The 17,040-nt window shown below is 48.9% G+C and overlaps 1 protein-coding gene across 1 annotated transcript in view; it reads right to left on the minus strand.

The window, feature by feature from the left end:
* Positions 1-17,040, minus strand: part of LOC144756186 (butyrophilin subfamily 1 member A1-like) — a 207,145-nt gene that overhangs the window by 155,596 nt on the left and 34,509 nt on the right. The window contains exon 2 of the mRNA XM_078645785.1: positions 2,349-2,490. Coding sequence (XP_078501911.1) covers positions 2,349-2,415 — 67 coding nt within the window. The 5' untranslated portion in view covers positions 2,416-2,490. The remainder of the gene's footprint in view (positions 1-2,348; positions 2,491-17,040) is intronic.

The following is a 17,040-nucleotide window of genomic DNA, read 5'->3' on the forward strand; positions in this document are numbered from 1 at the left end:
CGACATATCTTTATGCCCCTGGTGGGAATGGTACAGTGGAAAGATTTAACCGAGTGATCAAGGGGGTTATTTGGAGTGCAGTTGGTAAACAACGAGATTGTCCAATTACAGTATGGAAGGCTGTGTGGGCATTTAGAGTGACTGTGAATGATTCTACAGGGGTGTCCCCAATTGTGGTAATGAGAGGAAGGAGGCCCAGATGTAAGCACGCTCAGGCATGGTTGTGTTACAGTGGAGTAGAACAATGGTCACCAAGCTTGCTAAGGAAAAAATGGAAGAGACATGTTAAGAGTAAATCTAACTACAATATTGCCCATAGTGTCAAACCTGTTGTTGCAATAGTTGGAGATTGGTTACAGGTGAGAAAACTCAATAGGGTGTCACAGGGTGGAAGCCAATTTTTTGCTCCAGAACAAGTGGTAGAAACTTTCCATAATGTTGTCAGACTCAAAAGTGGAAAAGTATGGAACCTCAAGCTTGTAGCTTTGGGTTCGAAGGATCAGTGGAAGGACTGTGATGGTGAGGTGGTGAGTGAAAGTAAGGATTCCCTTTGGTTGGAAGATATGGTTAATTTTATAAGTGAACAGTTTACATCACTACTGGGTTGGATTGCTGACGCCTCTTGTACGTCCAGTGTGATTTGGGAGGAGTGCTCTAGGTCCTTCACCCGTAGTTCCTTCACCCTTAGGATGAAGGACCTAAGGGTGATGCGCATAACTGCAGACTGTTGAATCAAACTGTGAGAAGAGGGAATTACCTGGATGGTTGAAGGATTATGTATTAGGTTAAAGTTACTGGAGTAATTCTCTTTCAATCAAAATGCTATAGTTATCGATATTTTTCTCTCTCTTTCTGTTTTGTTTTCCTTTAGTTTTTAAAAAAGTATTTGGGACAAGGGGCTATGGGTTAAGATGTATTGCTTTTATTGCTAAAATGTCAAGGGGGGTCTGGTATGGTTTGTATACTCACAAGGGGTCATGCAATGTAGAGTGGTGACATAGATATGTTCCACTGCCCAGCATTCTGTTGGAGGGCAATTACTGTGCCAGAGGAGCTGAGCAGACCTGTTTCCTGTATGTAGGGAGCTTGCTAAATAAAGAAGTTTGTTTGCACCTCCCTGCCGTCTGATTCGTCACTTGAGTGGAAGGAATGTAGGGCCATATGTATGAAACTTTGGTTTTGCGGTTCGCAAAACGCTATGTATGTAGGATTTGCAAATAATTTTGCGAATCCTACATATTCCTTAATTGCGAATCGCAAATTGCAATTCGCAATTAAGGAATACCTCCTCATCCATTCCTATGGGTCTAGAGGCCCATAGGAATGAATGGGAAGACATTCTCAATTTACGATTCTCAATTAGAGAGTCGCAAATTGAGAATGCAATTTCAAGGGTGCCAGTGTGTCAAAAGGACACCCTGTTGCACCCCTGAAATATACATGTGTGCACATGTGGCCCACATAAATGCCCTAAGGGCATGTATGTGCACCACATGGCACTTTGAAAAATGCAAAAAAAGTGCACTTTTCAAAAAAATCGCAAATTACCACCAACTTGAAGTTGGTGGTAATTTGCGATTCCTTATGGCCAAATTGCACTTTTTCTGTGCTTCTTACATTGCATTTAAGGAATAGCAACTTGCGATTCCTTAAATGCAATCGCAAAATAAGGAATCGCAAATTTTGCGATTCCTTATTTTGCAAGGCAGTTTTGCTTTCATACATACCACTGAGCCAAATTGCAATCGCAAATGCCGAAATTCTGCGAATTTCGGCGTTTGCGATCGCAATTTTGAATTGTGAGAAGTCAAAACCGGATTAAAGAGTATGTTCACTCCGATGGGTTTTGTAATCTACATATAGGGGTGGATAACTGGTGTCCCTAGCCTCTTCTCACACAAAAAAAGCTCTACGTTTTCAAGCAGTGTTTCAACAAGTAAAGAAGGTCCAGGCGTAAACACACTGAAAAGCCGACCACGGTCCAACTCCAGAGGGTAAATGTAGGTGGAAGGAGGCAAGGGCACCTGAGGCCTGGCTGGAGAGCAGCCTTCTCTTGATGGGACAGGACTATTAGGACATTGCTGTGTTATTTCCAGCGCTGCCAGTTCTTGCTGACCTGACTTCATCAACCATTTATGAACCCCCTGAAATCCCACCTGAACACACACACCACACTGTACACAACTTGATGAACTTATCACTTGAACTCTAATTTAGTTGCACGTGCAGCCGTATATATTGTAACTATTTGGTACACAGTCTTTCACAAGAGAGAAATATTCCTGGCCGAAGCGTTACATCAATACTACTGGCAATAAATGTGAAGCGGAACGAGAGAGAAACCTTACCTGAGCGAGAGAACGAGATGCAGAGAAGGAGGAAAACCAGGCACAGGGACCGGGGGCACACAGCCATCCTATCAGAAGGAGGTCCGGGGAGACTTCCGCTCCTCTTCGCTTCACGAACGGACTCCAACAAGCACACTTCACCCTGAATAGAGAAGAGCGGGACATGTGAGGGACCTGATGCACATCTGTACAGACACCAACCACACTGAGGATTTTCCTATGTGTCACCACAGGGTGTTAAGAGCAGATGTGCTCTGGGAGCCACATCTTCAGCTGCAGAACCAAGAGACCTCGGATCTAGTCTTGGCTTGCTTTTCCGATCCAACTGGGCAATCATGGTCAGATCACTTTATTTTCCTGTGGCTCATTTCCATGATCACGCACAATCTGTAGTACTGTAGGAGAGTAGGGTCTGCTATCCTATGGTCACCCCAAATTTTTGCTTTTTGCTTCACTGGTTTTCGACTACTGAGGCTGTGGGCCTGCTGATCAGACCCCCAGCCTGCTGTTCTCTCACTAAATTAATGACACATGTGCTATAGGCACATACCAATTGGAAATGGACTCCTTGTCAGCCCCTGTAGAATGCACTATAGGTGCACAGGGCATAGGAGCCACTAAGGCCTACCAGGGGCTGCAGCATATCTTTTGCCACCCCTGGCTGGTTCTTAAATTGACACAACTGGCTGATCACTCAGCTGGGGTAAGGTGGTGTACACACCCCTTGCTTAGATATAGTATACCTATGTCTAAACCTATATCTGGACACATGTAAACCTGTGAGCCACTCCTATAGTCAGGCCTCACCAATCCTGGAGGCTGGGTGCATGGTTTTATGTGAGATGGAGCTCTAGCATGAGCTGAGCCTGTCTGCAGCCGTCGGGAACAAATCCCTAAGCTGTTTCAGGATAATGCCATACCATATACTATTAAGTGCCTTATAATCCTCGCGGTTATTTAGCAACTTTGGTTTGGCTTTATCAAAACATGTCGTGTAAGGTGTCATACGCTTTGGAATACCATCCCCTCGCCAGTTCTGGCGACGGGGATGGCATTCCACCCCTCTAGAGGGGTAAGACATGTTCCTTTACTAAATGCGGTTAATTTCTCCAAAGACCTTAAGATCCACAAAATGGATGCCTCTGCCACAGACAAATGTCTGGACCCCTGCAGTTGACCGAAACTCAGCAGATGGGGCCTGGACAAAGGGTTTCCTGTCACAGGAGGGTGTCACCACCCTCCAGACAGGAGATAGTGGATTGTAGCAGGGAGGTTTGAAAGAAACCAGACACTGCCTGGGGCGCACAAGGCTGCCCCTTGCATAATCCGGCCAAACCGGTTCTGGGGCACTCCAGCCCTCGTGCCAGGGCGGCCTGGATCAAAGGAAGGGGGTGTATCCACCCACTTCCTGGGTCCCACCCATAGGAGGGGACCTAGCAGGTAATCACGCCCCCCAGATTGGAATAAGAGTGGGAGCAGTGCCAATGCACATCAGATTTCCTGGAAGAAACATTTGAAACGCAATTCTGGACCCTTCGCCCTCCATCTCATCGTGGAAGCCCGAAGAATCTCCCTTGTGGTCAAGGAGTGACCACCCTGCAGCAGCAGGCACCATCCAGCCCTCGACGTCTACTTAGTTGCAGTTCCCGCCGGAACTCGAGCGACTGAGATCGACGAGATCAAGCTTGCCTGCCTTCCAACAGCCCGATCCACAGTCCCTGCAGAGCTGAGACCCGTGGAGGCGACCGGAAGCGTGGGGCACGCCATCTTGAATTGACCACGAGACGCTGACTGTGCAGCCCACGAGTGACCCTCGAAGCTGTGCACCGGGGTTTGAGAAGCCCCCACCCTGAGCTACTCCTGAGCCGAAGTTCAGCCCTCCACACTCGACGAGTGCTGCGTGGGGCCCTTTGGCTCTATTTGGCTCAACGCGTTGGCCCGGTCACTTGCCAGCTGGCTAGTGGTCCCTGTGCCGACGAACTACCTAAGAAGACTCGTGAATCTGGTTGCTCCAGATCCACACCAGCTCCCCTGAAAAGGAGCCCCGACTCTGACCTTCCTGGTCCGAGTGAGAAGCAATCTTCCGATCCTGCGTGGATTGCTCTTACCAAGGCTTGTTTGCTCCAAACTTGAAGCCGACTGCACCGACGGTGAGAGCCTGCGTGGGACAGATCGTGACCTGCTCCTGGACGTCGCAGATGCCCCAGAGCCCACGTGACAGCGGAGAGAAGCTCCTCGACGACCACCTGATTGCGCCCGACATTGCCTGGTTCCGTCCTGGTTCCACCCTGGTCACTGCTGAGTGACCCAGACTCTGTCCCCTCTGCTTTCAGGTACTCTACAACTTGAGTCCACCCTTGGACTCCACCGGACACTTCATCTTTAACCCGCCTGCAGCCCTTTCAGCTTCAAGCACCAAGAGCCTGCGTGTCAAAACCCGACGCCACTTCGACCCTGTGCACCCACTTCCTGTGGGTGAGGTAACTTTGCTCCGCCGGTGTTCCCACACTGGTGCACACCTCTAGGGTCTGTGTGTTAAGTTTTGTTCCTCTAGGTTCAGCGGAAGTGTCCTTAAACTTTAACTCTATGACTTTTACGCACCATTGGTTAACATTGGTGCATGCGTGCGCTTTCCGCACATCTCCCGAATCCCGAGGGCCATTCCCGACTTCAGCATTGCTTGTCCTGACTGCTCCCAGCGATTCCCTAGGCCCTAGGCCTAACCACTGTTCGAGTGGCCTCTCTTATACCACTTGTTTAGTATATGGTTTGAGTGGCCACCCGCCCTCATCCATAATTGTGCAACTTGTATGTTTAAACAGTGCTTTTGATTTAACGCTTGTGCCCCTTTATTCATAAAGAATACTGGGGATTGTTTTTAGTAATAAACACATATATTTTTATAATATATACTTGTGTGGTGTCCTTTCATTTGGTATTACAGGATTGTAGGTGGTAAAACAGCTCGCTTAACACGACCTCTTAAGTTAAGCCTTTAGGCTGCTTAGTCCATGCTACCCCTAGGATAGCTTGTCTAATAAGGTTGACTTACAACCAGACACCATAAGGGATTGTTTGGTCAGGTAGTAGGTGGTTCCAGAATTGGAAACATCCCCTACCAGGCCAACTTCTCACATTGGTGAGCAGCGGTGCGGATTTGAGCTTGCTGTTGTTTTACCATTGCAATCTTTATATCAAATTGAAAGATCACATCAAGTACCTCTAGGTACATATAAAATCAAAAGCTTAGCATATTAAGTTCTACTGAACTTAGTAGTTGTAGGTTGAAGGGATTAGCACACCCTGACTACAACTAACTAGCAAGGTACAGTAGGAAAACACTTAGTGTAGGTAAGTGCACCACTTACACCTCACTAGTAACCATGTCTGACACAGGAAAAGCCTCAGGGTCTGCTCCTGTGACAGTTGACCCTACCCAGGCAACTTTTGGATATGACAAACTAACCCGCAGAGACTTGATTGCCTTGTGCAAAGCAAGAGGGTTAAAAAGGGGCAGAAGCCCCACCTGCCTAATCCTGGTAGAAATCCTAGAACAGGATGACTTAGAGAAGGCTAAAGCAGCTTCCCTAGACACAGGAAATGGAGGGAACCCCCCTGTAGTTGATCCCCCTGAAGAGGAGGATGATGATGACTTGGATGAGGACTCAGATGTTGAGGACTTAGAAGTACAGGATCAGGGTAGCCAGGTTCCAGTTGGTAGGCTTAGCCAGGCCAACTTGGACCTACTGGGGAATGGAGAGGGCCAGCACCTCCCCAGAACCCAACATGTGATTCTCCCAGGCAACAGAAGAATGAGATCTCCCTCAGGGGACTCTCATATTTCTAGTGCCTCCAGAGAATCAGAGAGAGGCATGAGTGCTTCTCAGAAAGCTGAGCATAGGGCTAGAATGAGGGCTGTCAGACTCCAGATAGAGAGAGAGGAGGTAGCCCTGAGTCAAGCTAAGCTTACCTTAGCTCAAGCTAAACTTGCCTTGGCAAGAGAGCAGAAATTAAGTGGCTTAGATGTCACTGGTGGCAGCAATTTTCCAAGAGAAAAAGACAGGGCCTATGACAATAGAAACCTGACTAAAATTGTGGCCCCCTTCAAAGAAGGGGATGACATCCACAAATGGATGACTGCTCTTGAGAGAGCCTGCATGGTACAGCAGGTTCCTGAGGAACAGTGGGCTGCAATTTTGTGGTACTCCTTTTCTGAGAAAGGGAGGGACAGGCTCCTCACAGTTAGACCTGAGGATGCCAAAAACTACTCTGTTTTGAAGAGTGCTCTCATTGAAGGGTATGGCCTAACCACTGAGCAATACAGGTTGTTGTTCAGAGACACCCAGAAAGCACAGACTCAAGACTGGACTGATTTCGTTGAGTGTGCCACTAAGGCTTTGGAGGGTTGGTTGCAGGGAAGTAAAGTTTCAGACTATACAGGATTGTACAATCTTATGATGAGAGAACAGATCCTTAATAACTGCACAAACCAGCTGTTGCATCAATACCTTATTGACTCTGATCTGACCTCTCCCCAAGAATTGGGAAAGAAGGCAGACAAATGGGTCAGAACAAGGATTAAGCAGAAACCCCAGAACCAAGGTGGTGACCAGAAGAAAACAGACCAGAAGGGTGGTAATCAGAATCAGAAAGATAAAGAAAAAGACCAGAAGTCTTCAGGCCCCCAAACTAATAGTAAGGAGGGTGGTTCCCAAAATGGTAACAAGAAGAAGAAGAACAAAGGTCCAAAGACACCTTGGTGTAATACCTGCAAATCAGTTTCACACTGGGGCAGTGAGTGCACCAAGGCAAATCCAGTTCCCACCACTACAGCTCCTAAAGCAACTGCAACCCCAAGTACAGTAAGCAGTGGTGGAACACAGTCCAAGGGTGTAGCTGGGTTGACCCTGGGTATTGAAGTAGGATCTGGCCTAGTCAGAGTCCCTACACAGGCAGTTCTCCTGTATGATGTGGACATTGAGTTGCCCACTGCAGTAAGCCCCACTAACCTGGGCAAATACAGGCAGACTCCCTTAATTAATGAGAAACTGGCTCAAGCATACAGGGACACATGTGCCAGTGTCACCATGGTGACACCTGACTTTGTGGACCCTGGACAGATTGTACTAGGAGAGAGCTACCTAGTAACCAACGCCAGCAACTCCACTACCTCCCATAGTGTGGCAGTTGTGAACTTCTCCTGGGGAGGGGTTGATGGCCTAAAGAAAGTTGTGGTGAGTGCAGACCTACCAGTAGACTGTCTGTTAGGCAATGACCTTGAAAGCTCAGCATGGTCAGAAGTGGAGTACAGGACTCATGCAGAAATGCTAGGGATTTCAGAGCATGTCCTTGCCATGACAAGGGCTCAGGCTAAGAAGTGCCTTCCTGAACCAGTGGTGGATCTTGAAACAATAGACCAGCCACAACCCAAGAGAAGGAGCAAGAGAGGAAAGGCCCAGCCTTCCACCTTGCCCCAGGTTGAGGATCAAGTTTCAGAGGAAACTGATTCTGCAGTCCAAGAGGAGACTGTCTCTGAGGAGCTTGGACCTGACCAGGTTGAGTTTCTGGGGACAGGGGGACCCTCAAGGGCAGACCTGAGGCAGGCTCAATTAGATTGCCCTTCCCTTGAACCCCTCAGACAGCAGGCTGCTGCTGAGGCTGCTGGGGATGCCAAAGGTACCCATACTGTGTATTGGGATGAGGGACTCCTTTACTCAGAGGCTAGAGACCCCAAGCCTGGCATGACCAGGAGGTTGGTCATACCTCTGCAGTTTAGGGGATTCCTTCTTACCTTGGCCCATGATATTCCCCTTGCAGGACACTTAGGCCAGAACAAGACGTGGGACAGGCTTGTTCCACACTTTCACTGGCCTCACATGTCAGAGGATGTCAAGGAGTTTTGTCGCTCCTGTGTCACTTGCCAAGCCAGTGGTAAGTCAGGTGGCACAACAAAGGCCCCCCTTATACCACTACCTGTGGTGGGGGTCCCCTTTGAGAGAGTTGGAATTGATATTGTGGGTCCAATGGACCCCCAAACAGCATCTGGGAACAGATTCATACTGGTGGTAGTGGATCATGCCACCAGGTATCCAGAGGCTATTCCCCTAAGGACCACCACAGCACCTGTGGTGGCAAAAGCCCTCATTGCAGTTTTCTCAAGAGTGGGCTTTCCTAAGGAGGTACTATCAGATAGAGGGACGAATTTTATGTCCAGCTATCTGAAAGCAATGTGGAAGGAATGTGGAGTAAACTATAAGTTTACCACCCCATATCATCCACAATGCAATGGGCTTGTGGAGAGATTTAACAAGACCCTTAAAGGCATGATAAAAGGATTACCAGAGAAGCTCAGGCGGAAATGGGACATTCTTTTACCCTGCCTGCTCTTTGCTTACAGAGAGGTCCCACAGAAGGGGGTTGGCTACAGCCCTTTTGAACTTTTGTTTGGCCACCCTGTGAGAGGTCCATTGTGTTTGGTGAAGGAAGGATGGGAGTTACCTCTCAAAAAGCCCAAACTAGACATAGTGGACTATGTACTTGGTCTCCGCTCCAGGATGGCTGAGTACATGGAAAGAGCATCCAAAAACCTGGAGGCCAGCCAAGAATTACAGAAAGCTTGGCATGACCAAAAGGCTGTGCTGGTAGAGTTCCAACCAGGACAGAAGGTATGGGTACTGGAGCCAGTGGCTCCAGCAGCACTCCAAGACAAATGGAGTGGACCCTATCCTATTATTGAGAAGAAGGGGGAAGTCACCTACTTGGTAGACTTTGGAACACCCAGGAGCCCTCACAGGGTAATCCATGTGAATCGCTTGAAAGCATTTGTGGACAGGGAGGACATGAGCTTGCTCATGGCCACAGATGGGGAACAGGAGGAAGAGAGTGACCCTCTCCCAGACCTGCTTTCTCAGAACCCTGATGATGGTTCAGTTGATGGAGTAGCCTTGGCAGGCAGCCTCACTGACCAGCAACAGAGGGACTGCAGACAAGTTTTGCAGGCTCACAGGCAAATGTTTTCACTCACACCCAGCCAGACTGACTGGTGTACCCATGTTGTGGACACTGGTGACAGTCTGCCTGTCAAGAATAAGATCTACAGGCAACCTGATCATGTCAGGGATTGCATCAAGGCTGAGGTGCAAAAGATGTTGGAGCTTGGAGTGATTGAGCCATCAGAGAGCCCATGGGCCAGCCCAGTAGTCCTGGTGCCAAAACCTCATACCCAAGATGGAAAGAGAGAAATGAGGTTTTGCGTGGATTACAGGGGTCTCAATGCTGTCACTAGGACAGATGCTCACCCCATTCCAAGAGCAGATGAGCTCATTGACAGATTGGCTTCTGCCAAGTTTCTGAGCACATTTGATCTGACAGCTGGCTACTGGCAAATCAGACTAGCTGAGGAGTCAAAAGCCAAAACAGCATTCTCTACCCCTAGTGGACATTATCAGTTTGTGGTAATGCCCTTTGGTTTGAAGAATGCACCTGCCACTTTCCAAAGGTTGGTGAACCAAGTCCTTACTGGGTTGGATGACTTTTGTGCAGCTTATCTAGATGATATTGCTGTCTTTAGCTCCACCTGGGAGGATCACCTGATCCACCTGAAGAAAGTTTTGGAGGCCCTGCAAAAGGCAGGCCTAACTATCAAGGCCACAAAGTGCCAGATAGGGCAGAGTAAGGTTGTATACCTGGGCCACCTAGTAGGTGGAGGCCAGGTTCAGCCACTGGAAAGCAAAATCCAGGCCATACAGGACTGGGCTCCTCCAGTTACCCAGACACAAGTCAGAGCCTTCTTGGGCCTGACTGGGTATTACAGAAAGTTTGTGAAAAAGTATGGGTCTATAGTGACACCATTAAATGACTTGACATCCAAGAAGATGCCAAAAAAGGTTCAGTGGACAGTTAGCTGTCAGAAGGCATTTGAAGACCTGAAGAAGGCCATGTGCTCTGCACCTATCCTAAAGAGTCCTGACTACTCCAAACAGTTCATTGTTCAGACAGATGCTTCTGAGTTGGGGGTGGGAGCTGTGCTCTCACAACTTAATCAAGATGGTCAAGACCAGCCTATTGCTTTCATTAGCAGGAGGCTGACTCCCAGAGAGAAACGTTGGTCAGCCATTGAGAGGGAGGCCTTTGCTGTGGTTTGGGCATTAAAGAAGTTGAGGTCCTACTTGTTTGGAACTCACTTCCTGGTGCAGACAGACCATAAGCCCCTCTTATGGCTTAATCAGATGAAGGGTGAAAATCCCAAACTGCTCAGGTGGTCCATTTCCCTACAGGGGATGGACTTTACAGTGGAGCACCGCCCAGGGACTGACCATGGTAATGCAGATGGTCTCTCCAGGTACTTCCACTTAGAACATGAAGACTTATCTGGTCAAGGTTAGTTTAATGTCCCTGCGTTTGGGGGGGGGTTGTGTAGGAGAGTAGGGTCTGCTATCCTATGGTCACCCCAAATTTTTGCTTTTTGCTTCACTGGTTTTCGACTACTGAGGCTGTGGGCCTGCTGATCAGACCCCCAGCCTGCTGTTCTCTCACTAAATTAATGACACATGTGCTATAGGCACATACCAATTGGAAATGGACTCCTTGTCAGCCCCTGTAGAATGCACTATAGGTGCACAGGGCATAGGAGCCACTAAGGCCTACCAGGGGCTGCAGCATATCTTTTGCCACCCCTGGCTGGTTCTTAAATTGACACAACTGGCTGATCACTCAGCTGGGGTAAGGTGGTGTACACACCCCTCCCCTTGCTTAGATATAGTATACCTATGTCTAAACCTATATCTGGACACATGTAAACCTGTGAGCCACTCCTATAGTCAGGCCTCACCAATCCTGGAGGCTGGGTGCATGGTTTTATGTGAGATGGAGCTCTAGCATGAGCTGAGCCTGTCTGCAGCCGTCGGGAACAAATCCCTAAGCTGTTTCAGGATAATGCCATACCATATACTATTAAGTGCCTTATAATCCTCGCGGTTATTTAGCAACTTTGGTTTGGCTTTATCAAAACATGTCGTGTAAGGTGTCATACGCTTTGGAATACCATCCCCTCGCCAGTTCTGGCGACGGGGATGGCATTCCACCCCTCTAGAGGGGTAAGACATGTTCCTTTACTAAATGCGGTTAATTTCTCCAAAGACCTTAAGATCCACAAAATGGATGCCTCTGCCACAGACAAATGTCTGGACCCCTGCAGTTGACCGAAACTCAGCAGATGGGGCCTGGACAAAGGGTTTCCTGTCACAGGAGGGTGTCACCACCCTCCAGACAGGAGATAGTGGATTGTAGCAGGGAGGTTTGAAAGAAACCAGACACTGCCTGGGGCGCACAAGGCTGCCCCTTGCATAATCCGGCCAAACCGGTTCTGGGGCACTCCAGCCCTCGTGCCAGGGCGGCCTGGATCAAAGGAAGGGGGTGTATCCACCCACTTCCTGGGTCCCACCCATAGGAGGGGACCTAGCAGGTAATCACGCCCCCCAGATTGGAATAAGAGTGGGAGCAGTGCCAATGCACATCAGATTTCCTGGAAGAAACATTTGAAACGCAATTCTGGACCCTTCGCCCTCCATCTCATCGTGGAAGCCCGAAGAATCTCCCTTGTGGTCAAGGAGTGACCACCCTGCAGCAGCAGGCACCATCCAGCCCTCGACGTCTACTTAGTTGCAGTTCCCGCCGGAACTCGAGCGACTGAGATCGACGAGATCAAGCTTGCCTGCCTTCCAACAGCCCGATCCACAGTCCCTGCAGAGCTGAGACCCGTGGAGGCGACCGGAAGCGTGGGGCACGCCATCTTGAATTGACCACGAGACGCTGACTGTGCAGCCCACGAGTGACCCTCGAAGCTGTGCACCGGGGTTTGAGAAGCCCCCACCCTGAGCTACTCCTGAGCCGAAGTTCAGCCCTCCACACTCGACGAGTGCTGCGTGGGGCCCTTTGGCTCTATTTGGCTCAACGCGTTGGCCCGGTCACTTGCCAGCTGGCTAGTGGTCCCTGTGCCGACGAACTACCTAAGAAGACTCGTGAATCTGGTTGCTCCAGATCCACACCAGCTCCCCTGAAAAGGAGCCCCGACTCTGACCTTCCTGGTCCGAGTGAGAAGCAATCTTCCGATCCTGCGTGGATTGCTCTTACCAAGGCTTGTTTGCTCCAAACTTGAAGCCGACTGCACCGACGGTGAGAGCCTGCGTGGGACAGATCGTGACCTGCTCCTGGACGTCGCAGATGCCCCAGAGCCCACGTGACAGCGGAGAGAAGCTCCTCGACGACCACCTGATTGCGCCCGACATTGCCTGGTTCCGTCCTGGTTCCACCCTGGTCACTGCTGAGTGACCCAGACTCTGTCCCCTCTGCTTTCAGGTACTCTACAACTTGAGTCCACCCTTGGACTCCACCGGACACTTCATCTTTAACCCGCCTGCAGCCCTTTCAGCTTCAAGCACCAAGAGCCTGCGTGTCAAAACCCGACGCCACTTCGACCCTGTGCACCCACTTCCTGTGGGTGAGGTAACTTTGCTCCGCCGGTGTTCCCACACTGGTGCACACCTCTAGGGTCTGTGTGTTAAGTTTTGTTCCTCTAGGTTCAGCGGAAGTGTCCTTAAACTTTAACTCTATGACTTTTACGCACCATTGGTTAACATTGGTGCATGCGTGCGCTTTTCGCACATCTCCCGAATCCCGAGGGCCATTCCCGACTTCAGCATTGCTTGTCCTGACTGCTCCCAGCGATTCCCTAGGCCCTAGGCCTAACCACTGTTCGAGTGGCCTCTCTTATACCACTTGTTTAGTATATGGTTTGAGTGGCCACCCGCCCTCATCCATAATTGTGCAACTTGTATGTTTAAAGAGTGCTTTTGATTTAACGCTTGTGCCCCTTTATTCATAAAGAATACTGGGGATTGTTTTTAGTAATAAACACATATATTTTTATAATATATACTTGTGTGGTGTCCTTTCATTTGGTATTACAGGATTGTAGGTGGTAAAACAGCTCGCTTAACACGACCTCTTAAGTTAAGCCTTTAGGCTGCTTAGTCCATGCTACCCCTAGGATAGCTTGTCTAATAAGGTTGACTTACAACCAGACACCATAAGGGATTGTTTGGTCAGGTAGTAGGTGGTTCCAGAATTGGAAACATCCCCTACCAGGCCAACTTCTCACAAGTACTTAGTAACCTGCTGACCTGCGCTACATATGTCCTCCTGGTTTCTTCTCTCCACGGTGAGTGTTGCCATCTCACTGCATGTAACAGCACTTCATGCTCTTTCATGTGACAACCTACTGTGTTCTGGGAGTTGTAGTCGTACTGGGTTTCCACTAAGTCGTTTGGACTGATTCATCCAATAACAATTATTTGTACCAGAAAAGGATTAGGAACCTGGTGATTTTACAACATAAAACAAGGTGGCAAACCCTGTCCCCTGTGAAATCTACATACCAGCAGAGTTAGACTTTCAGAACACCGGACATGTGTGGGACGTAGAGACCCCATACACAGAGGGCATTGCTCGGGCATACATATCTGCTTTGCTCTAAGCTGGTTAAAGAGCCTTCTTAATGCCCCGAACAGCTTCTCGCCTTTGGAAGTGCTTGGCCGAGGTTTTAGCTTTTCTCCGCGGTGTTTAATTTACAATGTCCAATCTCATCATGAACACCACATTCCAGTCTTGGGTTCTGATTTAACACTTTAATGCTGCATTCTGGGATTTGTAGTTTCGGAATAATACCCCAGATAATTATTTGTAAAAGGAAACCTCAGAACTGGAACCTCGTGGCCGTCGTGAAAGGGCGTCTTTTAGGATCCTTCTTCCCTCAGCAAAAGGCCATATATGTACTCGCAGGTGAATAATGCGCTCTTCACAGTGTAGGGCTGATTTTCTTATATGTCAGTGATTCCAAATATAAACAAATCACATCACAACGTGCGCACACGAACAAAATACATAGGTCACCTTGTGTTAAAGATACAGATGCGATAAAGTGTTCTATGTAAAGTGCCTCAATGCTGCCCCAATAGCCAATGGAGAAAATAAAAATAGTGCAAAAGATGGAGCCACTGAATTATGTGACGCTTTGTGGATCCGGCACTCTACTTAGTAAATGAACGGAAATGACAAGAAAAACACTAACAGGCATTTTCCTTCCTAGCTCCATGATGGAACTCTATGTCGGAATAAATCTGACAAAATTTTGCATTTCAGAAGGACTTAAAAACAAACTTTACCTCCCTCATAGTCTATCTCTTTGAAATCCCTTCATTATACAAACCTGCTCTTTTCTGTAATGGTACCAGACTAATTCTTATCTATAAAGCACTCTGCTGTCCTGTGGCTAGGTCCAGACTACAGAAATACATTATATAAATAAATGCATTTGGAGATTAAAAGTAAATACATTTTTTTAAGTTTTTCCGATTGTGGGAGATGAAAAGCACAGAAAACAGATTCAAATCTTACCCAGCTTCTGGTCACAGTAGTTTGTAAATACACAAAGTGATGACACACTCAGGAGCCAGACTGACATCTGCCAATGTGTTGAATTATCTCAAGTAATCAACTCCTATTAATTTTAGTCACAAGTGGATGGAACTCTGCGTAGGACCTGCAGGGTAAGTCATTAGTAAAAATCTTTCAACGCAGACACTCAGGACCACTTGCTATTCCAGCCTTCAGAGCTGCTTGAGTGAGAAACCCCTACATAGTCACATATAAGGCAACAGTTATGACCTAGTCAAGCCAGGCAGACCCAATGATGTCAGTGGGTACAGTCCAGTGAAGAAGGCCACATATTCAAGAATTTACAAACAACACTGACCATTACTTGATGCACTGATCCTGAGTATATTTCTTATTTCGTTTCAATTGTCTGTCAGGTCAGTCGAATAAGGTGGAGAGATGTTCCAGGAATAGGCTGTTGTCAATCAATATGTTATCACAAAAAGGAATCAGTATCCACTGAGTGGATGTCTGTACATGCATACATCTGCCAGAAGACAGATCAAGGGGTCAAAGGCAAGATCCGCTTTGGTCATCTCGCCTTAGCGCTGCTCTACGAAGTATTCTTTTGGGGTTCTAGACACATCTGCTAATCTATCTGGAATGTATTTCCAATGGAAACAGAGTTTATAGACATTTTCTGGTAATATCCACACCACCCGTTTCTTATCATCTTCTTTCAACTTTGTCCTATCAGATTCTACATTTTTGAATAAACACATTACTGGCTATGGCGGGTAATACCCCAGTACACAGCATTCAGCAGTAATGGAGGTGCATCCCCTGCTCCAGAAGCTTCCCACTTTCCTGCCCCCCAGCTGTCCAGCCCTCCCCCTCACACTACTTATCGCGGCCGCTGCGCAGTGAAGGGAGCAATCTCACTGACCTTGTAAGTGAACTGCTTCCCCTCCCACGCAGCTCCGCCGGTAGCTGCTGCCCCTGACCCTTGCTGGTCTGTGTTCGAGGCCCTCCTCCACCCGCAGGCACCCGCCAGTGGGGAATTTCTTTGCTCTGCCGCCGCTCTGCCCTCTGTCTCTCTGCCTTTCTTCCTTTCTTTCTGCTTTTCTCACTTTTTTACACAGTTTTTCACTTTTCTTCTCTCTTCCTCTTTTTTGCACCTTTTTCCCCCTAAGTGTCCCTGCTCGTCCCCCATTCAGTGCCAATTCCCGCCTCCCAGCTGTTCAGCCCTCACACTACTTATGGCAGCCGACGCGGTCAGTGGACATGGGCAGCGGGCGCGCACATCCGCACCTGGCCTGCACCTAGCGCCATGGACCCTTGTTCTCGGACCATCCACCACTATGACACAAACACCCTCCACGTCCTCAACACTGGACGTTGCATCGCCTGCCATCGCCGATGGACACCCAAGGCTCTTTTGCCTGGAGGAACTGCAGCCGTACCTTCACCTCCCACTGCACACCAGCCCCACCCACCGCACGGCCGACAAACAGCGGACCCGGCCCCCTTAGCTGCATCCTGCTCAACACACGTTCCCTCCACAAACATTCTGTGGCGATCTAGGACCTGCTCGATTCAGTCAACCCAGACATTGCCATCCTCACAGAAACCTTGGGGAAGCCCACATTCGCCCCAGACATCGCCACCACCATCCAGGATGGCTACACGATCATCCACAAGGACCGCATGAACAAACCAGGGGGAGGCATCGCCATCGTACACAAAAGCATCCTCCGCCTCACCACCCACGCAGACGACCTCTCGACAAACATGGAGCACCTTAACTTCCGGGTCCAGACCAACCCGAACACTACCCTCCGTAGCACCCTGTAGGAAAGTGCCCCTTTTTGCATGGTTACCCCCCACTTTTTGCCATACACATGATGCACTTTGACTTGGTGTGCCCTGGGTCCCTGCCAATCAGGTTCCCAGGGCCTGTGTTCTTTCCCAAAGCTGAACATCTGTTCCCGACAATAGCCACATCTCTGGCCACAGCCCTTCAAAAAGGTACCATGGGTACCAAGGGCACTGTGACCAGGGAAGGCCTCTAAGGGCTGCAGCCCCTAGTGTGCCACCTTTAGGGGCCCTGTACCTTAACACCCACACACTGCCATTGCAGGCTTGCATATTTTGGTACAGAGAAAGTTAAGAGTCGACCTGGCACAAATCCTGGTGTGCCATGCCACCAATCCACTGCCTGTGGCCTATGTAAGCCAGAGGGAGAGGTGTGGCGCCGCGG

The sequence above is a fragment of the Lissotriton helveticus genome, chromosome 5_1 (assembly GCF_964261635.1).
Source record: "Lissotriton helveticus chromosome 5_1, aLisHel1.1, whole genome shotgun sequence".
Taxonomy (NCBI): domain Eukaryota; kingdom Metazoa; phylum Chordata; class Amphibia; order Caudata; family Salamandridae; genus Lissotriton; species Lissotriton helveticus.